At 43.5% G+C, this 27648-nt stretch overlaps 3 protein-coding genes and 1 pseudogene across 5 annotated transcripts in view; 2 read left to right on the forward strand and 2 right to left on the reverse strand.

Moving 5' to 3' along the window:
* insr (insulin receptor) overlaps nt 1-12553 on the forward strand; it is a 110998-nt gene extending 98445 nt beyond the window's left edge. The window contains exons 17-21 of the mRNA XM_062960204.1: nt 26-136; nt 688-847; nt 4843-4972; nt 7835-7969; nt 9234-12553. Coding sequence (XP_062816274.1) covers nt 26-136; nt 688-847; nt 4843-4972; nt 7835-7969; nt 9234-9588 — 891 coding nt within the window. The 3' untranslated portion in view covers nt 9589-12553. The remainder of the gene's footprint in view (nt 1-25; nt 137-687; nt 848-4842; nt 4973-7834; nt 7970-9233) is intronic.
* The window catches only part of LOC134293232 (uncharacterized), a 183464-nt gene that overhangs the window by 49442 nt on the left and 106374 nt on the right, over nt 1-27648 (reverse strand). The window lies entirely within an intron of this gene.
* On the reverse strand, nt 15617-21258 carry LOC100567757 (ATP synthase subunit gamma, mitochondrial-like; annotated as a pseudogene).
* The window catches only part of arhgef18 (Rho/Rac guanine nucleotide exchange factor 18), a 120735-nt gene continuing 113708 nt past the window's right edge, over nt 20622-27648 (forward strand). For 2 of the 3 annotated variants that reach the window (XM_062960196.1, XM_062960197.1), the window contains exon 1: nt 27023-27180. In XM_062960196.1, the coding sequence (XP_062816266.1) occupies nt 27105-27180 (76 nt within the window). In that variant the 5' untranslated portion in view covers nt 27023-27104. Of the gene's footprint in view, nt 20727-27022; nt 27181-27648 lie in introns of those variants that run through there. The other variant, XM_062960198.1, reaches the window with a different exon arrangement.

Below are 27648 nucleotides of genomic sequence, written 5' to 3' on the forward strand. Positions count from 1 at the left end.
GGATTCTTCTCTCTCCTCTCGCCAGGTCCGCCTCTTAGGGGTGGTGTCCAAAGGGCAGCCCACCTTGGTGGTCATGGAACTGATGGCCCACGGGGACCTGAAGAGCTACCTGCGGTCCTTGCGCCCGGAGGCAGAGGTAAGGGTCACACGTGTGGTGCCAGTTGCGGTGGGTGCAAGGGAACGAGGCATGGGTCAGGGAAACTGCTGTGGCGCAGCTGGTTACTAGCCAATAAATCACTACTGACCGAGAGGTCATGAGTTCGAATCCTGGGTCGGGTTAAGCACCCGACCATTAAATAGCCCGGCTTGCTGTTGACCTATGCAGCCCCGAAAGACAGTTGCATCTGTCAAGTAGGGAAATTTAGATACGCTTTATGCGGGAGGCTAATTTAACTAATTTACAACATCATAAAAAGTGCCAGCAAAACGCGAGGAAAGGAATGAGGAAGTACAGCCACTAGTGGACTGTGAAGCAACAGCTCCCCTTTGTGGCCGGAATCGTGAAGCTGGAAAAAAATGTTAAATGCCTCTGTGTCTGTCTATACTGTATGTTGTTTGTCTGTTGGCATTGAATGTTTGCCATATATGTGTTCATTGTAATCCGCCCTGAGAGAAAGAAGGGCGGGATATAAATACTGTAAATAATAAATAAATAAACCGTGAAACTCTTTGGCCCCTGTTCCCCAGAACAACCCCGGCCGGCCGCCCCCGACCCTCCAGGAGATGATCCAGATGGCGGCGGAGATCGCCGATGGCATGGCGTACCTCAACGCCAAGAAGTTCGTCCACAGGGACCTGGCAGCCCGGAACTGCATGGTGGCAGAAGACTTCACCGTCAAAATTGGAGGTAACTTAGAATTATTATTAATAATAATAATAATAGAATAGGAAGACCCCAAGGAGCATCTAGTGCAATGATGGGCAACCTTTTGCGCTTGGTGTGTCAAAAATCAGAAACTCCTCAAAGCACAGCAGACAAAAAACCAGTACAAGAAAACCGCACTACAAACTAGGGCAGAATCAGTACAAGAAAACCGCACTACAAACTAGAGCTGACAGCTGGCACAACAAAACATTGCATGGAAAGTTCCTTGACAAAATTGAAGGAAAAGCTGACGAGGAGAAGACCTGGCTCTGGCTCACGAATGGGACCCTGAAGAAGGAGACAGAAGGCCTGATCCTTGCAGCCCAGGAGCAAGACATCAGGACAAAGGCCATTAATAATAATAATAATAATAATAATAATAATAATAATAATAATAATAATAATAATAGAAGACCTGGCTCTGGCTCACGAATGGGACCCTGAAGAAGGAGACAGAAGGCCTGATCCTTGCAGCCCAGGAGCAAGACATCAGGACAAAGGCCATTAATAATAATAATAATAATAATAATAATAATAATAATAATAATAATAATAATAATAATAGAAGACCTGGCTCTGGCTCACGAATGGGACCCTGAAGAAGGAGACAGAAGGCCTGATCCTTGCAGCCCAGGAGCAAGACATCAGGACAAAGGCCATTAATAATAATAATAATAATAATAATAATAATAATAATAATAATAATAATAGAAGACCTGGCTCTGGCTCACGAATGGGACCCTGAAGAAGGAGACAGAAGGCCTGATCCTTGCAGCCCAGGAGCAAGACATCAGGACAAAGGCCATTAATAATAATAATAATAATAATAATAATAATAATAATAATAATAATAGAAGACCTGGCTCTGGCTCACGAATGGGACCCTGAAGAAGGAGACAGAAGGCCTGATCCTTGCAGCCCAGGAGCAAGACATCAGGACAAAGGCAATTAATAATAATAATAATAATAATAATAATAATAGAAGACCTGGCTCTGGCTCACGAATGGGACCCTGAAGAAGGAGACAGAAGGCCTGATCCTTGCAGCCCAGGAGCAAGACATCAGGACAAAGGCCATTAATAATAATAATAATAATAATAATAATAATAATAATAATAATAATAGAAGACCTGGCTCTGGCTCACGAATGGGACCCTGAAGAAGGAGACAGAAGGCCTGATCCTTGCAGCCCAGGAGCAAGACATCAGGACAAAGGCAATTAATAATAATAATAATAATAATAATAATAATAGAAGACCTGGCTCTGGCTCACGAATGGGACCCTGAAGAAGGAGACAGAAGGCCTGATCCTTGCAGCCCAGGAGCAAGCCATCAGGACAAAGGCCATTAATAATAATAATAATAATAATAATAATAATAATAATAATAATAATAGAAGACCTGGCTCTGGCTCACGAATGGGACCCTGAAGAAGGAGACAGAAGGCCTGATCCTTGCAGCCCAGGAGCAAGACATCAGGACAAAGGCCATTAATAATAATAATAATAATAATAATAATAATAATAATAATAATAATAGAAGACCTGGCTCTGGCTCACGAATGGGACCCTGAAGAAGGAGACAGAAGGCCTGATCCTTGCAGCCCAGGAGCAAGACATCAGGACAAAGGCAATTAATAATAATAATAATAATAATAATAATAATAATAGAAGACCTGGCTCTGGCTCACGAATGGGACCCTGAAGAAGGAGACAGAAGGCATGATCCTTGCAGCCCAGGAGCAAGACATCAGGACAAAGGCCATTCAGGCCAAGATCGAAAAATCAGCTGATGACCCAAAATGCAGACTGTGCAAGGAAACCGACGAAACCATGGATCATATCCTCAGCTGCTGTAAGAAAATCGCACAGACAGACTACAAACAGAGGCACAACTATGTGGCCCAAATGATTCATTGGAACTTATGCCTCAAGTACCACCTCCCATGTTTTGGTGCTTAATTTGTAAAATCATAACCTAATTTGATATTTAATAGGCTTTTCCTTAATGCCTCCTTATTATCCAACATATTCACTTATCCAACATTCTGCCAGCCCGTTTTTGTCGGATAAGTGAGACTCTACTGTAATATAATAATACAGTAGAGTCTCACCTATCCAAGCATAACGGGCCGGCAGAAGCTTGGATAAGCGAATATCTTGGATAATAAGAAGGCATTTAGGAAAAGCCTATTAAACATCAAATTAGATTATGATTTTACCAATCAAGCACCAAAATGTCATGTTATCCAACAAATTTGACAGAAAAAGTAGTTCAATACGCAGTAATGTTATGTTGTAATTACTGTATTTACGAATTTAGCACCAAAATATCACGATAAATTGAAAACATTGACTACAAAAATGGCTTGGATAATCCAGAAACTTGGATAAGCGAGGCTTAGATAAGTGAGAGTCTACTGTAATATAATACTAATAATATAATAATATACTAGAATAATAATAGTATGATATAATGATAATCTCTCTATATAAATAAATGTAATGTGCATAATTCCCGTGGAGTAATCAACAAAACCACTGGACCAAATCACACCAAATTTGGCCACAAAAGACATTGTCATCCAATCAATCTGCGTGCGGCAGCGTGTAAGCAAAAATGGCTAGGCGTGTCAATGCTGACACGCGTGTCATAGGTTGGCCATCACTGATCTAGTGCAACCCCCTTCTACCTTCACTGTGAAAGCCCTCCCACAGATGGCCATTTAGGCTCGGCTTAATAATAATAATAAATAGTAATACTAATAATAATACATCTAATCGTACTCAAAAGGTAGCCCATAGTCATACACAACAAGGGTAAACAAGGGTCACATCAGTCTCACCAACTCGAGCCCTAGTTATCAGGACCCAGGCTGCAGAGCACCAATAACCATGCGCAGAGGCCAGAATCTATCTAATATCTTTATTAAAGGAATATATAAAGTCAGTAAAAACAAGTGAAGAATATAGTTCAGAAGTAGACCTTCCAGAAGAGGTCAAATATAGTCCAAGGAAACAATGTCCAATATGAGATATTAAGGTCCAAAGTTGTAATCCATTAACCGAAACACACACTTTGTCAAGCAAAGTGAGGGGAAATGACAAGGTCCTTTAGTCCGTGGAACTTGACAAACAAGGCTGGAAGCAAACTAGATTCTTGGCAAACAAGGCTTGATTCCAGACAACAAAAGCAAGGAACAAGAATAGGGTCCGTGGCGAATTCCGTGGCGAGGTCCGGGGAGCAAGGCAAGGCTGGGACGAGAACAAGGTCCTGGAAACATGGAACTGGAGTTGCGTAGTCTACACACGAAATCACTCCCGAAGCTGACGAATTGACTCCGCAAGGATTTCTTTGCGGCCAAACACCTATATAGGATCTTGTTTTCCCGCCAAGGAACACTTTCCCTGGGGAACAAGAAACGAAACCCATACTGTGTCCAGATGCATGACTCCTTAAAGTTTCCCAAGGGAAACAGACTTAATCAGCTAATTGTCTGGCAGCTATCCTGGCGCTCCTGCGAGTCGCCTCTCGAGCGCCTCTATCTTGATTATAATAATCCCGGCGAGAAAATGGGGGAGATTTCTGCTCAAGGCTTGCTTGGCTGACTTCTGGTGGGCAAACATCTTGCAGGTGCAAGGGCTCCACTTCTGGCTGAAACGGTGGGAAACCCAAGTTTTCCTCTTCATCTGCCTCAATAGTATCAGGAATGGGACTACATGGCCCATGAGTCATCACACTAGTCCAGTCATCCAAGAGACTACCGACAAGAAATTCAGATTGTAATAGTTCCACAACGTTGCGTCCAGCAACTACCTCCTCCAGCTCCAGTTATTTATGCCCTCTGAGCCAACTAATTAGATCTCCACCATTGGATGGCACCAGTCCTTCATTGCAGTCTTAATACCTGGAAGGCTTCCGGCAGGTATTAACTCTGCTCTAACTCTGCATCCTTGTCTCCCCTTCTCCTTGCTCAGACTTCGGCATGACGAGGGACATCTATGAGACGGACTACTACCGCAAGGGAGGGAAAGGCCTGCTGCCCGTCCGGTGGATGGCCCCGGAGTCCCTGAAAGATGGCGTCTTCACGGCCTACTCGGACGTGTGGTGAGTCATAGAGACCACATGGGCTATCTAGTGCAACCCCCATCAGATGGCCACCCAGCCTCAATAATAATGATGATGTAAAGAACTCAGGCAGAGGGGAATCTTTTTAAATCCCACCTCTGACACCGATTGCGGAGATGTGGAGGAGTTTTTATTAATTAATTATTATATATTTTATATCCGCTGCCACCAGTTGTCAAGGGGATCATCAGTTCTTGCCACTACTATAGGAATACATAGCCACTAGCTACTTGGAGAGGAGACTTTTAAATCTTGGTTTTTCTTTCTTCTTCTTTCTTCTTGATGTGTGTTTATATGACAGAGACTGAGATGTTTGAGAGAACAATAACAAGTTTATTCAGGCACAAGCTTAATGGTTGCAATCACTTTTCTTCTTGTTTGAGGCACGTTACTGAACAGTTGCAAAACTATATTGAGGTGTTTCAAACTTTAAAATTCCACTTCAATCACAGAGTATCTGTTCCTAATCAGGAGGCAGACTACCTTAAAATAAGTCACCAAACTTATTTTAGAATTGACTCAAATCCCACATTTGAGCCACCCTGATCCTCCAACTGAGAATCAGACTTCCATGTACCTTACCAGGGCACAGACTACCTAAAATAAGTCACCAAACTTATTTTAGACTTGACTCAAATCAGCACTTGAGCCTCCCTGATTCTCTCAACTGAGAATCAGACTTCCCTGTACCTTATCAGGGCACAGACTACCTAAAATAAGTCACCAAACTTATTTTAGAATTGACTGAAATCCCACATTTGAGCCACCCTGATCCTCCAACTGAGAATCAGACTTCCCTGTACCTTATCAGGGCACAGACTACCTACAATAAGTCACCAAACTTATTTTAGAATTGACTCAAATCCCACATTTGAGCCACCCTGATTCTCTCAACTGAGAATCAGACTTCCCTGTACCTCATCAGGGCACAGACTACCTACAATAAGTCACCAAACTTATTTTAGACTTGACTCAAATCAGCACTTGAGCCTCCCTGATTCTCTCAACTGAGAATCAGACTTCCCTGTACCTCATCAGGGCACAGACTACCTAAAATAAGTCACCAAACTTATTTTAGACTTGACTCAAATCAGCACTTGAGCCTCCCTGATTCTCTCAACTGAGAATCAGACTTCCCTGTACCTCATCAGGGCACAGACTACCTACAATAAGTCACCAAACTTATTTTAGAATTGACTCAAATCCCACATTTGAGCCACCCTGATCCTCCAACTGAGAATCAGACTTCCCTGTACCTTATCAGGGCACAGACTACCTACAATAAGTCACCAAACTTATTTTAGAATTGACTCAAATCCCACATTTGAGCCACCCTGATCCTCCAACTGAGAATCAGACTTCCCTGTACCTTATCAGGGCACAGACTATCTACAATAAGTCACCAAACTTATTTTAGAATTGACTCAAATCCCACATTTGAGCCACCCTGATTCTCTCAACTGAGAATCAGACTTCCCTGTACCTCATCAGGGCACAGACTACCTACAATAAGTCACCAAACTTATTTTAGACTTGACTCAAATCCCACATTTGAGCCACCCTGATTCTCTCAACTGAGAATCAGACTTCCCTGTGGTTCGCTGACCACAGACTGACTGACTGACTTTCCCTCCAAATTCTGCTCTCTCTTCAGCTAACCCAGTTGGCTCCGCCCCCTTCTCCATGGCAACCACTCATGAGAGCAGAGTAACTGAAATATTAACTCTTTTTAAAACACAGTTAAACGTGGCATTGACTTCTATCTATATAGATAATAATAATAGTAATAATAATAGAGTTGAAAGAGCACACATGGGCAATCAAGTTAAACCCCCCTTCTGTCACAATCAAAGCCCCCTGACAGATGGCTATCTAGCCTCAATATTAATGACAATAATAATAATAATAATAATAATAATGTTGAAAGACACTACGTGGGCCATCTAGTGCAACTCCCTTCTGCCTTCATGCAGCAAAAGCACAGAGAAGAAGAAAAGGATGTTTGATTTTGTGTTTGTTACACTCCGAGACTATAATAATAATAATAATAATGTCAGGGGATGATACATAATCTATTTACAGTTGCATTTCTCGGCTTCAGAGCATAGCATTCATAGTCCATCTCCAGCGAGAGCTCAAGCCGAACACCACAGATAAGATAAACAACATTCCTCAGTTTGGAGGAATATCCAACCCTCAAAGGCAGGAAATCAAGTCTCATAGGTCATAGCAATCACAACAGGCTGTCAGTCAAAACTAGCCTGCTGTTAACTATTTCATTACTGAAAAATACACTCTTGCTCAACAGCAGAAAACACTTGATTTACATTTCATACACATACAGCCATACTCCAACAACAATAATAATTTTATGTTTATATAATTTTATTTTAATCCCATGATGCATGACATGATGCAGAATTAAACTATGGCATTTGTAATTCTCTCCATTTTTCGTCTTTGGGAAATCAAAGAGACCAGAGAGATTGGGGAATGGGGCCTCAACACTTTTATTTATTTATTAATTTATTTATTATTTAAAGCATTTATATTCCACTTTTGGCGCCCAAACAGGGACTTGGGTTTCCCTTTAAGGCCGTCTGTTTCTGACTGGAAAGTAAAGAGACCAGAGATATTGGGGTACCATGCATCAACATTTTTGGTGCCCCAACAGTGGCTTTCACTATTGGCCTCCTGGCCACTCTAGGCTGGCTTTCCTCCTTCAACAGAGCATCCTTGCTCCGAGCAGAGGGGCCTCGGGTGTGGGTTGTTATGCAGTCGAAACATTTCCCATATATCTCATGCATGCATCTTCCCTCCCTCTCTCCTTCCACCCCACAGGTCCTTTGGGGTCGTCCTTTGGGAGATCAACAGCCTAGCGGAGCAGCCCTACCAGGGGCTCTCCAACGAGCAAGTCCTGAAATTCGTGATGGACGGCGGGTGTCTGGAGCAGCCCGAAAACGGCGCCGAGCGGCTGTGAGTATAGCAGCCGTGTTGCAAATAAGATATAGCTTCTCTCTGTGTTGAGTACACAGGGTATCATTCTTCATCAATAGTCCGCAGACTTTAGGTTAAAATTAGTAATTTCCTAAGGTAAGGTTTGAACGAGGACAGGGGTAAATAAAGCAAGTGCATAGTAAATTGATTAATGCTATGTAGTAATTACTGTATTTATGAATTTAGCACCATTGAAAACATTGACTACAAAAATGCGTTGGATAATCCAGAACGTTGGATTAGCGAGTGTTGGATAAGTGAGACTCTACTGTACTGTAATTGATATACTACTGTTTCTAGTGGTCTCGTGTCTGTGTAAAATAGACTGGCATCCACCTCCACTGAGGTGTAAAGCAGACTGACTACAAAAGGGAGTCCTGAGTCTGAACATGCTCAGTATAATCATATGTCTGTAGTCCCTCCCACACCCAAGAGGTGCAGTCCGATTGGTAAATCAATGTACACATAGAATACAGGTTAGCAAATATATTCATTAACAAATAAATAGTGAGAGTCTTGGGAGGTTGCTGTTTCCAACTATGAAATGGAGTCCTGAGTCTGAACATGCTCAGTACAATGTTATTTTGCAATTTATTGTGCATTTTAACCTTCCCCAGTCCAGCACATTCTGTACTGGGTTTTATGAATTAGTCTCCTCTTTTAATATTGTATGCTTCATGTCGATTTTATCGATTGTTTTACTGATAATTGAGGTTTTATTGGTATAATTGTTTTATTGTTGTATCATTGATATTTGATTGTTTTATCAGGCTAGGCCCCATGTAAGGCGCCCCGAGTCCCTTTGGGGAGATGGGGCGGAGTATAAAAATAAAGTTGTTGTTATTATTATTATTATTATTATTATTATTATTACTATTATTATCACGTGCCTGTAGTCCCTCCCACACCCAAGAGGTGCAGTCCGACTGGTAAATCAACATACACATAGAATACAGGTTAGCAAATATATTCATTAACAAATAAATAGTGAGAGTCTTGGGAGGTTGCTGTTTCCAACTATGAAATGGAGTCCTGAGTCTGAACATGCTCAGTACAATCACATGTCTGTAGTCCCTCCCGCACCCAAGAGGTGCAGTCCAACTGGTAAATGAACATACACATAGAATACAGGTTAGCAAATATATTCATTGACAAATAAATAGTGAGAGTCTTGTGAGGTTGCCTCCGTGCCGGGAGTGTCCGACTAACGGGCGTGTGTTGTGTCTCCCATGTGCCCTTGCAGCCACAACCTCATGCAGATGTGCTGGCAGTACAACCCCAAGATGCGCCCCTCCTTCACCGAGATCATTGAGATGCTGAAGGAGGACCTCCACCCCACTTTCCGCGAGGTCTCCTTCTTCTACAGCGAGGAGAACAAGCCGCCGGAGACGGAGGAGTACGAGCTGGACTTTGAGAACATGGAGAGCATCCCGCTGGACCCGGCCTCGTACACGCAGCGGGACGAGATCCTGGGCCGGGACAGCAGCCCCTCGGTGGGCCTGAAAGGGAACTATGAGGAGCACATCCCGTACACCCACATGAACGGGGGCAAGAAGAACGGGCGCCTCCTCTCCATGCCCCGCTCCAGCCCCTCCTAACCCCCCGCCGCCGCCCCTTCTCTACGTCAATCTCAGGACCCACAAAATCTGCGGAGACAACGTGGACTCGCTTTCTATTCAGATTTTTTTAATCACCAGAAGATTAAAATGGACGCAGGGGCAAAGCAGGGGGCAGGACGAGGGAATGGGGTTCTCGTCACGTGTTTTTGTCTCGTGTTGTTTTCCGCTCGGTGCAAATTTCTTTCTTTGACACGGACGGTTCTGTGGCTGCTGAATCCCCTTTGGGGTGAGGAAGGGTCTGGCGTCGGCCCCGCCGTTGTCGTCGTTCCCATCAGAACCGGAAGACGTTCGACCTCAGTGGAGGTGGAGGCGTGTACGTTTGGAAGCGGGAAACGCCGCCTCTTTCCGAGCGGGCCCTCACGCTGCGTCTTCTTTCTCTCGTCTTTGTATCCCTCTGATTTGACCAATCGTTGCTGCTTATTTTTTTCTTAATGAGTTATACTACGTGTATGTGAATGAGCGAGGTTTCTGTGGAAAGCGGGCGAGCCTCTCCTTTTTGTACATAACCGTTTTATCTCTTCTGCGGGATGCGTGTGTGGTCGGCCTTTCGCTCTCCTCTCCCTTTTCTCTGCCTCCCTGGAGCGAATGAATCCTGAATATAGATTATTTTTATATCTCCACGAACTCTCGGGGACGGGGCTCCTTGTCAGCCAAACGAGGTCGTCAAAGCAGTCGCCCGGGTCTTGTCCGGAGTTGTCGAACACAATTCTCACCGTTCGCATTCGTTTTTATATCTCTACGAACTTTTGGGGACGGGACTCCTTGTCAGCCAAACGAGGTCGTCAAAGCGGTCGCCCGGGTCTTGTCCGGAGTTGTTGTCGAACACAATTCTCACCGTTCGCATTCATTGTCAGGTCTCTCTGTGTGTGCATTTTGCGTGTTTTTCGCGCCGTGACGCATTTCAGTTGTAGCCAGCGAGCCTCCGCGTTTTCTCGGAGTTCCTTTTAACCGCCAAGGAGTTGCCCAAACTCTTTTAGTATTCGGAGCGTGTGTACACTGCACGTGAGTGTGCCCATGTTGACATTGTGAAAGGTACACTCCCCTCCTTCAACCTTTAATTGTACGAACCCCAAAGGAGTTTCCGGGCTGGAGGATGATTCGTGATTTCGTCCCTCCGTCCTTTGCCCCTCTTCTTCTTCTTTTTTTGGGGTCTCACGTGCCTTCCAGACGGTGCCAGGGAAACAAACCTAGAGCTTGGGAGAGTTTGTTTTCTCTAGACTCCTCTCGTTTCCTGCGCTTCGAGAGGCGTTGCTTATTTATACCGGTCGCCTTCCGTCTCCCGGTGCCTCTCATTTCGGACGGGTCGGTTGCGTGCAAATAAGCCCTCCGTTCGGAGCAGCTCTCTTTCCATTTCCCTTCATGGAGAGCCGGGGAAAAGTCTTGGATTTTTGTATTTTTCATAATATCAAGGTACGGGAAAATAAGGGGGTCCTGCTTTCTCCCCCGTTCGTTCCTTTGCGCCCCCAAAATCCACAAACATTTCGCGCGTTCACTGTCCGACTCACGAGGCCGCGTCTTTGCACTTTTCCTGAATAAGCTTTTATTTTTTATTGTTTCAAGAAATTAGTTCCGTATAATGTGAATCGTCGCTGGGGAAGGAAGGAGAAAACGAAACACAACAAAATGCCATAAAACCACGCAAGGGTCTCGTTTTCTTGGTGGAGAAAAGGAAGGCCTCCCCAAAGGTTTCTCGGTTTCCCTTTGGAAAGGCATTCGTCGGATTTAAGTCGGAGAGAGAAAGGCCAGGCCGGCCGAGGTGACCGTTTGGGTTTCGGGGAGGAAACCGGACGGGAAACTGACCTACTCTATGCCTCTCGGAAGGTCCTTTTGCAAAGCCTCTGGGCCTGGCAAAGGGGAGGATCTGGGGGGAGAACGGGAGTCTTTTTTTTGTTTTTGTTACACAAACCCTCCTTCTCGTTGTCCTTTGAGCTTTTGGGCAAGGTTGGGTGGCCTTAACGTAATCCGGAAATTTATCGCTTGCCCCGCCCCCTCTTTCCCTCCAGCAGATCCTCACGAAAAACCCACTTCCTGACAGTATTTGTGGGATTGAGTTCAGTTTCCCGCAACCGCTTTCCTTGGGGTTCTGGGATTTAGACCTTTGCGGGGTTTCCGTATCCAACCCTTTCCCCAGAATAGGCTCCAGTTTTCGGTTTTATCCCGACCGCCGAAGCCCCGGATCACTCCTCGATTTCCGAGACAAATTTTCCACCTTTGATGCTCATCCGACAGTTGATTTTCTGATGCTCGGAAATTGGGGAGAAAGAAATGCCGGAGGGAGAGAGAAATCCATTTTCGGGGACTCTCGAAACATGTTTCATCTTTGTTGTTCATCCGAATGGTTGATTCTCGGATGGTCAAAAAGGTTTGCAGTGCTTTGCCGAGAAACAAACGCTGGGGGAAGATAGGAGTCAATTTTTCGGGAACCTGCAAAATATTGATCACCTTTGATACACATTGATGGTTGATTCTCCAATGATCGAAAAGGTTTGCAATAGTTGTTTGGGGAGAAAGAAATGCTGGAGGTAGACGGGTGTCCGCTTTTTGGGGAATCAGACAACAAGAACCCTTGAGTGGAAAGTTGGAAGGTTTTGGCAACTAAAACAAAGGGGGGGGAAATGCCTCTCAAAGGATCCGACCTAGTTTGTGCCCTGGTTTGTTGTTTCCGGGATGGGGCGACGGAGGGGGAAAGACACCCACTTGATTGATTTCCCTTTAATTTTGTTTTTCTTTTCATTGCTTCGATATAACGAGCCAAGCCGTGATGTGTTCAGAGAGTATCTTTGAATCTATCTCTCGCTCGCGCTATACATATATATATATATATATATATATTAAAATTTTAAAAGTGGGAAACTTGCTGTGTGTAAAATATTGAACAATTAACTGTTTATATTAGGGAAGAAAATTCTGAATAAATTATCCAATTAATATTTTCAGATTTGAACGGCCGTCTTGTTTCGCCATGTTTTTATGACAGAACTAATTAGGAAACGGCATTTATCGCCCAGGAACAGAAATCATAGCACACCATCAAATCACTCCCGACAGATAATAATATAATAATAATAATTTCTTCTTCTTTGACTGCTTGTTTAACTTGTATTTTTTTACTCTTACAATTTATGTATTTATTTATTTACAGCATTTATATTCCGCCCTTCTCACCCCGAAGGGGACTCAGGGTGGATCACATTACACACATCAGGCAAACATTCAATGCCTTTTTAACATAGGACAAAGACAAACAACAAACATAGCTCTGAGGGGGCCTCGAACTTATGACCTCCTGGTCAGTGATTCATTGTTCTCCCGTCTGCGCTACAGCCTCTTACAAGTAAAACAAGCAGTCAAAGAAGAGGAACGTACCCTGGCAGAATATGGAAAGCAAAGTGAAGAACCTGCTTGAATTGAAGTCAAAAATCAGAAACTCCTCAAAGCACAGCAGACAAAAAACCAGTCCAAGAAAACCGCACTACAAACTAGAGCAGAATCAGTACAAGAAAACCGCACTACAAACTAGAGCAGAATCAGTACAAGAAAACCACACTACAAACTAGAGCAGAATCAGTACAAGAAACCCGCACTACAAACTAGAGCAGAATCAGTACAAGAAAACCGCACTACAAACTAGAGCAGAATCAGTACAAGAAAACCGCACTACAAACTAGAGCAGAATCAGTACAAGAAAACCGCACTACAAACGAGCTGACAGCTGGCAAAACAAAACACTGCATGGAAAGTTCCTTGACAAAATTGAAGGAAAAGTTGACGAGGAGAAGACCTGGCTCTGGCTCACGAATGGGACCCTGAAGAAGGAGACGGAAGGCCTGATCCTTGCAGCCCAGGAGCAAGACATCAGGACAAAGGCCATTCAGGCCAAGATCGAAAAATCAGCTGAGGACCCAAAATGCAGACTGTGCAAGGAAACCGACGAAACCATGGATCATATCCTCAGCTGCTGTAAGAAAATCGCACAGACAGACTAAAAACAGAGGCACAACTATGTGGCCCAAATGATTCATTGGAACTTATGCCTCAAGTCCCACCTCCCAGCAGCACGGCAGCGGACAAAACAACAAAAGTAAACATCCCACAACCTCGAAACTTGCCAGCACAATCCTTCATCCATGCCTCTAGGTTGATACAACAAAAAGAAAAGAAAAATAAAGTCCTAATTAGAGGGAGAGGAATAATTGTTTTTATCCAATTGCTGCCAGTTAGAAGGCTAAGCTCTGTTCACTTGGTCTCCTAGCAACCCACTCAACCCAGGGGACCCTTTACCTTAACTACCACCAATTCCTCAATACTTTATTTCCCATACCACCATACTTCGCCACAGCAACGCGTGGCCGGGCACAGCTAGTGTATATATATATATTATTATATAATTCTATTATTATTGTAATATATTATCATATTATTACTATTATATTATTATTCATTATTCATGACTACATTGAAACTAGAATAGAGAGAAATCAGCGTGGAAACTGCAAGAGGTACCATAGATTGTTGTACATGGAAATAAGGGTAGTAAATAGTTTTTGATTTATTAAATACAGTTATATATTTTTGTTATTGAAACTTTATATATTGTGAAATTATGGTTTTTTTCTCGAAGTGACACACCACCCAAGTCATGCCAGGTTTTTTGGTGAATTTTGACACACCAAGTGCAAAAGGTTGCCCATCATTGGTCTTGATCATAAGAACAAACTGCTCTTGGTGACACAGAGCTTCACACACCCACTCCCCCCCCCCCCCCCAAAGCAGCCCCATTTATTCCCAGGAAGCCACAACAATCCCTTGCATTTTCTCAAAGGAGAGACCGCTTGCGGCGAGAACGAGAACGCACCTCGAGGGCCTCTTTGGTGATGGGGTATCTCTCCAAGCTGGAGATCACTTCCAGGACTGCAACCATGTTCCGTATCTAGAGGTGGGGAAAAGAGAAGACATTATTATTATTATTATTATTATTTGCATTGTAGATTTTGGGAGGGGAGTGTCCATGTTGGAAATAATAACGCAACTACCACCAATGTTGTCATAGGCAGTGGATGCTCGCAAATCAAGTCTTGGCGAACGGGGAACTTTGATGGCCGCCCGTCATTGTTCTAAAGTGCTCTGATTTCTTTTCTGTACCAAAATATAGATATAGATATTTACACACAGAGAGACATCAAGACACTGAGAATATGGCACAAAGCGATCCGGATGTAGAGCAGATATAGATGCAGCAGATATAGAGACATAGATGAGATAAACATAGATGAGAGATAGATATGACAACAGATAGGTAGGTAGATGATAAAGAGAGGTAGATGAGAGATTGAGAGATGGATGAGACTCGCTGGACCCACCCTCGACCAGTTCATCCTGCTGGACGCAGAGGCTCTCAATAGGCTCATAGCTGCAGCTAGACCGACCTACTTTGTGGGGTTCCTCAGGGGGCCATTCTCTCCCCTCTGTTGTTTAACATCTATATGCAACCACTTGCTCAGCTGGTCCGAGATTTCGGGCTCGAGCGTTATCAATATGCTGACGACACTCAGCTTGTGTTAAAGATGGAAGGCCGACCGGAGTCTGTACCCGACAGTTTTCATCGCTGCCTCGAGGCCGTTATTGGATGGTTGCGTCCCAGTAGGTTGAGGGTGAATCCAGCAAAGATGGAGATCCTATGGCTGGGAATATTGTGTTGTCGCGCCTGGGGCTATAACTCTTAATGAAAGAGGCATGGACGTGGCACCTTTCCCCAGGGGATTCCTTCTTGCCCTCCTTTAGGGAATCTGGAACTCCCAAGGACCAAAACACTGTGGATAACTCAAAAACTGGTTGTTTTTTCTCTCTCTCTTTCATGTAGGATTTTATTGAAATAAAGAGTTTGGTGTTCTCTGAATTTTTTTCACAGACTTATGGGCCAGAGTTGACTCCTCTATTAACGAGTATAGCGGAATCCAGCAGCGTCCAGTTAACACCATGTGCAAAAGACTCAGACCAGGCAGAGGAATTGAAAGAACAAAAGACTTTACTCTTGCTTGTTGAGTTGAAATATAAAACAGTTCTGCAATCGTACAATGTCCATGTAGTTGCATAAGATCAATAACATCAGCATTCTATTTACAGCATAGCATATTCAAACTGCTACTTGCCTGTAGCTAGAGAGCTTCTCCATTTCTGTGCTCTCCCCGCAAGTTCAGATTACCAACTGACAAACCCAGCCACCTGCCAGCAAACCGATACATTGTTCTGCAATCGTATAATGTCCATGTAGTTGCATAAGATCAATAACATCAGCATTCTATTTACAGCATAGCATATTCAAACTACTACTTGACCGTAGCTAGAGAGCTTCTCCATTTCTGTGCTCTCCCCGCAAGCTCAGATTACCAACTGACCAACCCAGCCACCTGCCAGCAAACCGATACATTGTTCTGTAATCGTACAATGTCCATGTAGTTGCATAAGATCAATAACATCAGCATTCTATTTACAGCATCGCATATTCAAACTGCTACTTGCCCGTAGCTAGAGCTCCATTTCTGTGCTCTCCCCGCAAGCTCAGATTACCAACTGACAAACCCAGCCATCTGCCAGCAAACCGATACATTGTTCTGCAATCGTACAATGTCCATGTAGTTGCATAAGATCAATAACATCAGCATTCTATTTACAGCATCGCATATTCAAACTACTACTTGACCGTAGCTAGAGAGCTTCTCCATTTCTGTGCTCTCCCCGCAAGCTCAGATTACCAACTGACAAACCCAGCCACCTGCCAGCAAACCGATACATTGTTCTGCAATCGTATAATGTCCATGTAGTTGCATAAGATCAATAACATCAGCATTCTATTTACAGCATAGCATATTCAAACTGCTACTTGACCGTAGCTAGAGAGCTTCTCCATTTCTGTGCTCTCCCCGCAAGCTCAGATTACCAACTGACAAACCCAGCCACCTGCCAGCAAACCGATACATTGTTTGAGGCGTGGCTTGCCTCTGCAAAAGCTCCGCTCCGTTTTTGCAGAGATCTTTTGCAAGCAACTTTGCAAGGTTTTCTTTACACACACACACATAGCAATTTGGCGCAATATTCTCTAGGTTGGAAGTGGGGTAAACCACCTGCCAGAAGAGTTTCTCTTTACCTGTTGAACTTTGCTTGAAACTCACTTTCTGGTTAGCCCTTAGTTCAGCACCAGAAATGATCTCAATCAGTTCCTTGGTGATGACAGCTTGGCGAGTGCGATTGAAGGTCAGAGTCAGCTTGTCAATCATCTTGCGTTGTCCATGGCAGCCATCCGAACGCTTTGTTCGCTTGTGGTAGATTCCTTCAGTGAATAGAAAATTATGTTTGCTAGTGTAAATTCCTGATAGTTTTGCAGGACATCTGCATCAATGTCATCATAGACACTTACGTTTTCAGAACCCGAAACCGTCTCAAGAGAATAGATTGGCTTCTCCTCTGTCCTGTAGGAAATGACAGACCTGAACCGATTATAGATGACAGATCCTTCATCAAACTCATAACCAGAATTCAGCAGCTCTAAGGCAATTATTGATGCATCTCCAAAGGTGGGAGGCTTTCTTCCAATTTCTTTGAAGTTAAACAGGAAGTTTTTGCCATGTGTCCTTTGAAGTAGGGTTCTGAGCTTGTCTCCTACTCCAACCACCGTGAGATTGGCGATCTGAGCCTTGATATTCTTAGCAACAGATGAGTGGATAGCACCACACAGACCACGGTCGGAGGAAACCCCAACAATAAGGTACTTCTTTTTGTCCTCAGGGGCCTTGATTTCTGCTTTTTCATAGAGAGCCAAAGCTCCCACTCCATAAACTCTGGCAGGCTTTAACTCCCTTTCTGCTCTTGCATACTTTGCAAAATATGCAAAAAAATTGGTTTTATTGTTCACAAAACTGGAGGTTTCAAAGGGGTAAAAGAAAATACACATTACAGTCTTTGGTTGTTTTAAGTCCAAGGAGTTCTGAAGCTGAGAAGCTTTTCCAGGTCCCTCTTTCTCAATGGCTGTGGATGCCGGAGCAAATTCAGCCTCAGTCCATTGACCTACCGTGTTTCCCCGAAAATAAGTCAGTGTCTTATATTAATTTTTGCTCCCAAAGATGCTCTAGGTCTTATTTTCAGGGGATGTCTTATTTTTCCATGAAGAAGAGCTCACATTTATTGTTGAACAAAAAAATTGAACATTTATTATATACTAGCTGTGAGTCAGTCCCCACTGTGACCGCCAGGAATAATGGACCTGGCCCAAACTTGGCACACAGAGCCCTTGTGACCCCCTTTATCTCCTGGTGCAGATTGCAAGAGGATGGACCAAGGATGATGGGATTTACAGTGCCTTCACATACTTCCTCAGACAACTGCGACCCACACTAATGACTGATCAAGACCAAACTTGGCACACATACCCCCATCACCCACACAGTCTTCCTCTGGTGCCAAAGAACTGATTTGAAGGCGCTTGAGACTCCTCAATGTCGTCCAGGTTGGCCCTGAACATGGAGCATAAGTCTCAAGGGGAAGAACCTCAGAATTGGTGCTGAGAGGTAACTTAATCAAGGGCTTTGAGAGCCAAGTCTCTGTCTCACGTCCATCTGATAGAGAGCTTGCTGGTGGAATGAAAGGAGGAAACACTGTGGAGCCAAACAATTGAGCGGAGGGAGCAAATAACTGGTGCAAACAACATTGATTGACAGCTATAAATAACCAATCCAACTACAAGGCAAAATCAGGAATGACACAATTCTAATCTTGCAATTTACAGATCCACGTATAGATGGCGCCACTCGCGCCGTCACAGATATCCAGTTGCCAACCCTGGATGGCGAAGCGCTACGCCCGTCTTCACTGGTAAAGAGTCTGGGAGTCTGTTGATGATGTTTGTTGATTAGCAAAACCGCCTTTTTTCATCTTCGGCAGGCTATCTGTCTAGGGACGACCTGGCTACAGTGATCCAGGCCACAGTCATCTCGAGACTGGACTACTGTAACGCCCTTTACATGGGCCTTCCTGTGTCGGTGGTCCGGAGCTCAAATTGGTGCAAAATGCAGCTGCCCGGCTCCTTGCGGGAGTCCCGATGAGAAGCCACATAACACCAATCTTACGGCAGTTGCACTGGTTACCAATTGAGCACCGGATCACTTTCAAAGTGATGGTGCTTACCTTCAAGGCCTTACATCAGGGGTCCCCAAACTACGGCCCGCGGGCCACATGCGGCCCCTGGAAGGCATCTATCCGCCCCCCATGATTTTGTGATACGAAATCCAGCATGTCTATCTTGTTTGCTGTGTCATAATAATAATAATAATAATAATAATAATAATAATAATAATAATAATACATCACAGAGTCCTAGACACTTGGAAGTGTTCGACTTGTGGTTTTGTGATACGAAATCCAGCATGTCTATCTTGTTTGCTGTGTCATAATAATAATAATAATAATAATAACAATAATAATAATAATACATCACAGAGTCCTAGACACTTGGAAGTGTTCGACTTGTGATTTTGTGATACGAAATCCAGCATGTCTATCTTGTTTGCTGTGTCATAATAAAATAATAATAATAATAACAATAATAATAATAATACATCACAGAGTCCTAGACACTTGGAAGTGTTCGACTTGTGATTTTGTGATACGAAATCCAGCATATCTATCTTGTTTGCTGTGTCATAATAATAATAATAATAATAATAATAATAATAATACATCACAGAGTCCTAGACACTTGGGAAGTGTTCGACTTGTGGTTTTGTGATACGAAATCCAGCATGTCTATCTTGTTTGCTGTGTCATACAATAATAATAATAACGGGGAGGGGGACACAACGACAGCAGGGGTAGAAGCACCGTCGGATTCGGCCACCTTCACCCCGAGTGGCCCATCATGTTCAAAACAGGAAAACACAGCGTCTGGGAAGACCTCGATCCTCTGTTTCGCTGAAAGATTTCCACCCGCCCAGAACAGGACGGAAAGACGGTGGCGCAACCGAGCCTGTTCTGCTTCTCGTTGATTCCTTCTGTTGCTTCCCGTTTTTTTTGGGCAAAACACACATCTTAAAAATCATCTTCTCCCGCACCCTGATGAATTGGTTGCAATCGTCTGCCTCACCAATTCCTCTGTTCAAATGACAGTCTCAAACACATCCGTAGTCTGAAGTCCAAACATTTATTTTAGTATCTATAATACATATTTACAAAGCATTGCAAAAGCCATCGCTCTGAGCTGGCATCCTTCTATAGCCTCTTCGCACGGCAAGCACAGTTCAACACACTCGGAGATAAGAAGCACATTCATCAATCCGAAGGAGGTTCCGACCTCCAAAGGCCCCATAGGTCACAGCAGGCTGCCAGTCAAAACTAGCCTGCTGTTAACTGTTTCATTGCTGAAACACACACTCTTGCACAACAGCAGAAACACTTGATTTACATTTCATACACATACAACCATAATCCAACATTAGGGTTTTCTTGTTATTTAGTTTAAATACCACGTCATAGATACATCATTCATCATTGGGAAAGAACGTATTTTACAACGCCTTTCCCTTTTCCAGACAAACTTTCTCCCATTTTTTCCAGTTTTTTTTCTCTTTCCCATGCCGTCCTATCTCTTAAAATGCAATTAAACAAAAGATACGTATTAAAACTAGCTGTGCCCGGCCACACGTTGCTGTGGCGTTTTCTTCTAACTGGCCGCAATTGGATAAAAACAATTATTCCTCTCCCTCTAATTAGGACTTTATTTTTCTTTTCTTTTTGTTGTATCAACCTAGAGGCGTGGATGATGGGTTGTGTTGTCAAATTTCGAGGTTGGGGGGCCTGTCGTTTTGTTGTTTTGTGCGTCGCCGTGATGCCATCACTCTTTTGTATATATAGATGCGTTTCTGGTAAATACATACCAACCTGAGCCCTTCCGTGACTTCCGTTTCCTCGCGCTCAAAATTGGAAGTAGGATCCCCTTGCACAACGGGAAACGCAATGAAGAAAGGAAGCCTTGAAAGACGTTGTTTGTGGAAAAAGGGGAAGGAAGCCTTTGAGGCCGCGGAGTGAACAACCCGTCGGAGAAACAACCGGCAAGTTGTCGGGACCGTCCGGTAAGTGGATTTAGCTCTCCTCCGACAGAGTTCTAGGTTACCCAAAAGCCAAGGAAAGGAGAGAAAGATTCCTGGCTGCAGCCAAGGAGTCGGTCGTGGTTTTTTGGGTGCCGAAACGGAACTGAATCGGTGCGGCTTTGAAATCCCTTGGAATAAGTCACACTATGGTTTCTGTTCCTGGGTGATCAATGTCATCGTTTCCTAATTGGTCCTATCAGCAAAACATTGGGAAAAGGGAGATGTTTCAGTTGGCAAATCGTGATTTTGTCAATGTCTATTGTTTCCAAATACCGGCTGAGATCTTTCAGTGTGCCCATCACCACCGGGACCACCTGCACTGGTTTCTGCCAGAGTCTTTGCAGTTCAATCTTGAGGTCCTGAGAGCGGCTGAGTTTTCCCTGTTGTTTTTCACCTGGGATGGCAACATCAATGATCCAAACCTTTTTCTTCTCCACAACTGTGATGTCTGGTGTGTTGTGTTCCAGAACTTGGTCAGTCTGGATCCGGAAGTCCCACAGTATCTATGCGTGCTCATTTTCCAATACTTTTGCAGGTTTGTGATCCCACCAGTTCTTTCCTGCTGGGAGGTGGGACTTGAGGCATAAGTTCCAATGAATCATTTGGGCCACATAGTTGTGCCTCTGTTTGTAGTCTGTCTGTGCGATTTTCTTACAGCACCTGAGAAGATGATCCATAGTTTCGTCGGTTTCCTTGCACAGTCTACACTTTGGGTCATCGGCTGATTTTTCGATCTTGGCCTGAATGGCCTTTGTCCTGATGTCTTGCTCCTGGGCTGCAAGGATCAGGCCTTCTGTCTCCTTCTTCAGGGTCCCATTCGTGAGCCAGAGCCAGGTCTTCTCCTTGTCAGCTTTTCCTTCAATTTTGTCAAGGAACTTTCCATGCAATGTTTTGTTGTGCCAGCTGTCAGCTCTAGTTTGTAGTGCGGTTTTCTTGTACTGATTCTGCTCTAGTTTGTAGTGTGGTTTTCTTGTACTGATTCTGCTCTAGTTTGTAGTGCGGGTTTCTTGCACTGATTCTGCTCTAGTTTGTAGTGCGGTTTTCTTGTACTGATTCTGCTCTAGTTTGTAGTGTGGTTTTCTTGTACTGTTTCTGCTCTAGTTTGTAGTGCGGTTTTCTTGCACTGATTCTGCTCTAGTTTGTAGTGCGGTTTTCTTGCACTGATTCTGCTCTAGTTTGTAGTGCGGTTTTCTTGCACTGATTCTGCTCTAGTTTGTAGTGCGGTTTTCTTGTACTGACTCTGCTCTAGTTTGTAGTGCGGTTTTCTTGTACTGATTCTGCTCTAGTTTGTAGTGAGGATTTCTTGTAATGATTCTGCTCTAGTTTGTAGTGCGGTTTTCTTGTACTGATTCTGCTCTAGTTTGTAGTGCGGTTTTCTTGTACTGATTCTGCTCTAGTTTGTAGTGCGGTTTTCTTGCACTGATTCTGCTCTAGTTTGTAGTGCGGTTTTCTTGTACTGATTCTGCTCTAGTTTGTAGTGTGGTTTTCTTGTACTGTTTCCGCTCTAGTTTGTAGTGCGGTTTTCTTGCACTGATTCTGCTCTAGTTTGTAGTGCGGTTTTCTTGCACTGATTCTGCTCTAGTTTGTAGTGCGGTTTTCTTGCACTGATTCTGCTCTAGTTTGTAGTGCGGTTTTCTTGCACTGATTCTGCTCTAGTTTGTAGTGCGGTTTTCTTGCACTGATTCTGCTCTAGTTTGTAGTGCGGTTTTCTTGTAATGATTCTGCTCTAGTTTGTAGTGCGGTTTTCTTGTACTGATTCTGCTCTAGTTTGTAGTGCGGTTTTCTTGTACTGATTCTGCTCTAGTTTGTAGTGTGGTTTTCTTGTACTGTTTCCGCTCTAGTTTGTAGTGCGGTTTTCTTGCACTGATTCTGCTCTAGTTTGTAGTGCGGTTTTCTTGCACTGATTCTGCTCTAGTTTGTAGTGCGGTTTTCTTGCACTGATTCTGCTCTAGTTTGTAGTGCGGTTTTCTTGCACTGATTCTGCTCTAGTTTGTAGTGCGGTTTTCTTGCACTGATTCTGCTCTAGTTTGTAGTGCGGTTTTCTTGTAATGATTCTGCTCTAGTTTGTAGTGCGGTTTTCTTGTACTGATTCTGCTCTAGTTTGTAGTGTGGTTTTCTTGTACTGTTTCCGCTCTAGTTTGTAGTGCGGTTTTCTTGCACTGATTCTGCTCTAGTTTGTAGTGCGGTTTTCTTGCACTGATTCTGCTCTAGTTTGTAGTGTGGTTTTCTTGTACTGATTCTGCTCTAGTTTGTAGTGTGGTTTTCTTGTACTGTTTCCGCTCTAGTTTGTAGTGCGGTTTTCTTGCACTGATTCTGCTCTAGTTTGTAGTGCGGTTTTCTTGCACTGATTCTGCTCTAGTTTGTAGTGCGGTTTTCTTGCACTGATTCTGCTCTAGTTTGTAGTGCAGTTTTCTTGCACTGATTCTGCTCTAGTTTGTAGTGCGGTTTTCTTGCACTGATTCTGCTCTAGTTTGTAGTGCGGTTTTCTTGTAATGATTCTGCTCTAGTTTGTAGTGCGGTTTTCTTGTACTGATTCTGCTCTAGTTTGTAGTGAGGATTTCTTGTAATGATTCTGCTCTAGTTTGTAGTGCGGTTTTCTTGTACTGATTCTGCTCTAGTTTGTAGTGCGGTTTTCTTGCACTGATTCTGCTCTAGTTTGTAGTGCGGTTTTCTTGTACTGATTCTGCTCTAGTTTGTAGTGTGGTTTTCTTGTACTGTTTCCGCTCTAGTTTGTAGTGCGGTTTTCTTGCACTGATTCTGCTCTAGTTTGTAGTGCGGTTTTCTTGCACTGATTCTGCTCTAGTTTGTAGTGCGGTTTTCTTGTACTGACTCTGCTCTAGTTTGTAGTGCGGTTTTCTTGTACTGATTCTGCTCTAGTTTGTAGTGCGGTTTTCTTGTACTGACTCTGCTCTAGTTTGTAGTGCGGTTTTCTTGTACTGATTCTGCTCTAGTTTGTAGTGCGGTTTTCTTGCACTGATTCTGCTCTAGTTTGTAGTGCGGTTTTCTTGTACTGATTCTGCTCTAGTTTGTAGTGCGGTTTTCTCGTACTGATTCTGCTCTAGTTTGTAGTGCGGTTTTCTTGTACTGATTCTGCTCTAGTTTGTAGTGCGGTTTTCTCGTACTGATTCTGCTCTAGTTTGTAGTGCGGTTTTCTTGTATTGATTCTGCTCTAGTTTGTAGTGCGGTTTTCTTGTACTGATTCTGCTCTGGTTTGTAGTGCGGTTTTCTCGTACTGATTCTGCTCTGGTTTGTAGTGCGGTTTTCTCGTACTGATTCTGCTCTAGTTTGTAGTGCGGTTTTCTTGTACTGATTCTGCTCTGGTTTGTAGTGCGGTTTTCTCGTACTGATTCTGCTCTAGTTTGTAGTGCGGTTTTCTTGTACTGATTCTGCTCTAGTTTGTCGTCCGGTTTTCTTGTACTGATGCTGCTCTAGTTTGCAGTGCGGTTTTCTTGTACTGATTCTGCTCTAGTTTGTAGTGCGGTTTTCTTGTACTGATTCTGCTCTAGTTTGTAGTGCGGTTTTCTTGTACTGATTCTGCTCTGGTTTGTAGTGCGGTTTACTTGTACTGATTCTGCTCTAGTTTGTCGTGCGGTTTTCTTGTACTGATTCTGCTCTAGTTTGTAGTGCGGTTTTCTTGTACTGATTCTGCTCTAGTTTGTAGTGCGGTTTTCTTGTACTGATTCTGCTCTGGTTTGTAGTGCGGTTTTCTTGTACTGATTCTGCTCTAGTTTGTCGTGCGGTTTTCTTGTACTGATGCTGCTCTAGTTTGTAGTGCGGTTTTCTTGTACTGATTCTGCTCTAGTTTGTAGTGCGGTTTTCTTGTACTTATGCTGCTCTAGTTTGTAGTGCGGTTTTCTTGTACTGATTCTGCTCTAGTTTGTAGTGCGGTTTTCTTGTACTGATTCTGCTCTAGTTTGTAGTGCGGTTTTCTTGTACTGACTCTGCTCTAGTTTGTAGTGCGGTTTTCTTGTACTGATTCTGCTCTAGTTTGTAGTGCGGTTTTCTTGCACTGATTCTGCTCTAGTTTGTAGTGCGGTTTTCTTGTACTGATTCTGCTCTAGTTTGTAGTGCGGTTTTCTTGTACTGATTCTGCTCTAGTTTGTAGTGCGGTTTTCTTGTACTGATTCTGCTCTAGTTTGTAGTGCGGTTTTCTCGTACTGATTCTGCTCTAGTTTGCAGTGCGGTTTTCTTGTATTGATTCTGCTCTAGTTTGTAGTGCGGTTTTCTTGTACTGATTCTGCTCTGGTTTGTAGTGCGGTTTTCTCGTACTGATTCTGCTCTGGTTTGTAGTGCGGTTTTCTCGTACTGATTCTGCTCTAGTTTGTAGTGCGGTTTTCTTGTACTGATTCTGCTCTGGTTTGTAGTGCGGTTTTCTCGTACTGATTCTGCTCTAGTTTGTAGTGCGGTTTTCTTGTACTGATTCTGCTCTAGTTTGTCGTCCGGTTTTCTTGTACTGATGCTGCTCTAGTTTGCAGTGCGGTTTTCTTGTACTGATTCTGCTCTAGTTTGTAGTGCGGTTTTCTTGTACTGATTCTGCTCTAGTTTGTAGTGCGGTTTTCTTGTACTGATTCTGCTCTGGTTTGTAGTGCGGTTTACTTGTACTGATTCTGCTCTAGTTTGTCGTGCGGTTTTCTTGTACTGATTCTGCTCTAGTTTGTAGTGCGGTTTTCTTGTACTGATTCTGCTCTAGTTTGTAGTGCGGTTTTCTTGTACTGATTCTGCTCTGGTTTGTAGTGCGGTTTTCTTGTACTGATTCTGCTCTAGTTTGTCGTGCGGTTTTCTTGTACTGATGCTGCTCTAGTTTGTAGTGCGGTTTTCTTGTACTGATTCTGCTCTAGTTTGTAGTGCGGTTTTCTTGTACTGATTCTGCTCTAGTTTGTCGTGCGGTTTTCTTGTACTGATTCTGCTCTAGTTTGTAGTGCGGTTTTCTTGTACTGATTCTGCTCTAGTTTGTAGTGCGGTTTTCTTGTACTGATTCTGCTCTAGTTTGTAGTGCGGTTTTCTTGTACTGATTCTGCTCTAGTTTGTAGTGCGGTTTTCTTGCACTGATTCTGCTCTAGTTTGTAGTGCGGTTTTCTTGTACTGATTCTGCTCTAGTTTGTAGTGTGGTTTTCTTGTACTGTTTCCGCTCTAGTTTGTAGTGCGGTTTTCTTGCACTGATTCTGCTCTAGTTTGTAGTGCGGTTTTCTTGCACTGATTCTGCTCTAGTTTGTAGTGCGGTTTTCTTGTACTGACTCTGCTCTAGTTTGTAGTGCGGTTTTCTTGTACTGACTCTGCTCTAGTTTGTAGTGCGGTTTTCTTGTACTGACTCTGCTCTAGTTTGTAGTGCGGTTTTCTTGTACTGATTCTGCTCTAGTTTGTAGTGCGGTTTTCTTGCACTGATTCTGCTCTAGTTTGTAGTGCGGTTTTCTTGCACTGATTCTGCTCTAGTTTGTAGTGCGGTTTTCTTGTACTGATTCTGCTCTAGTTTGTAGTGCGGTTTTCTTGTCCTGATTCTGCTCTAGTTTGTAGTGCGGTTTTCTTGTACTGATGCTGCTCTAGTTTGTCGTGCGGTTTTCTTGTACTGATTCTGCTCTAGTTTGTCGTGCGGTTTTCTTGTACTGATTCTGCTCTAGTTTGTCGTGCGGTTTTCTTGTACTGATTCTGCTCTAGTTTGTCGTGCGGTTTTCTTGTACTGATGCTGCTCTAGTTTGTCGTGCGCTTTTATTGTACTGATTCTGCTCTAGTTTGTAGTGCGGGTTTCTTGTACTGATTCTGCTCTAGTTTGTAGCGCGGTTTTCTTGTACTGATTCTGCTCTAGTTTGTCGTGCGCTTTTCTTGTACTGATTCTGCTCTAGTTTGTCGTGCGGTTTTCTTGTACTGATTCTGCTCTAGTTTGTAGTGCGGGTTTCTTGTACTGATTCTGCTCTAGTTTGTAGTGCGGTTTTCTTGTACTGATTCTGCTCTAGTTTGTAGTGCGGTTTTCTTGTACTGGTTTTTTTTTTTTTGTCTGCTGTGCTTCGAGGAGTTTCTGATTTTTGACTTCAATCCAAGCAGGTTCTTCACTTTGCTTTACATTTATTATTGTTATTATCATTATTATTGCCGTGCCTGTTTGCACCACTGGCGGTTGCAATGACGGGTGGGAATGCTCCAAAGCCAACAGCACTTGCAATGATTTGCAGTCCCAACGCTCTGCCAGAGACACTTTTGGGTGCCAAGAAAAGCCGGAGGGAGGGCCAGGCCCGGCCCCCTTGGCACCGTTCTTGGGGCACGGCTTCCTCCTCCTCCTCCTCCGAAGGCAGGACAGACGGAGCCCGCTCTGATTCCTCCTCGGCCGGGCCGGCTCCGCAGGGCCGGCGTTGACCCCCGTGACCCCCGATGGCCGACTCCTTGCTCAACCACTCCTGGCCTTCCTTCTCCCGGAGATGGATGAAGCGCTGGTCCTTCAAGAGAGGTACGAACCCACCAAAGCCATTGAACCCCAAAAGCATCGGGACCCCAAAAGGCCATCCGGACCACCCCTTCCGGACAAGGCCGCTTGGAAGCTTCCAAAGATCGGCAGGCCAGGCCAAAGATATTATTATTATTATTATTATTATTATTATTATTATTGACAAAGAGCAAACGAGATCTATATGCTTGATTTCTTATATTATTATTATTACTACTACTAGTATTATTATTATTATTATTATTTGTCATTGAATCTATATGCTGGATTTCGTATATTATTATTATTATTGACACAGAGCAAACGAGATCTATATGCTTGATTTCGTATATTATTATTATTACTGCTACTAGTATTATTATTATTATTATTATTTGTCATTGAATCTATATGCTGGATTTCGTATATTATTATTATTATTATTGACACAGAGCAAACGAGATCTATATGCTTGATTTCGTATATTATTAT

The sequence above is a fragment of the Anolis carolinensis genome, unplaced genomic scaffold (genome assembly GCF_035594765.1).
Source record: "Anolis carolinensis isolate JA03-04 unplaced genomic scaffold, rAnoCar3.1.pri scaffold_7, whole genome shotgun sequence".
Lineage (NCBI taxonomy): Eukaryota > Metazoa > Chordata > Lepidosauria > Squamata > Dactyloidae > Anolis > Anolis carolinensis.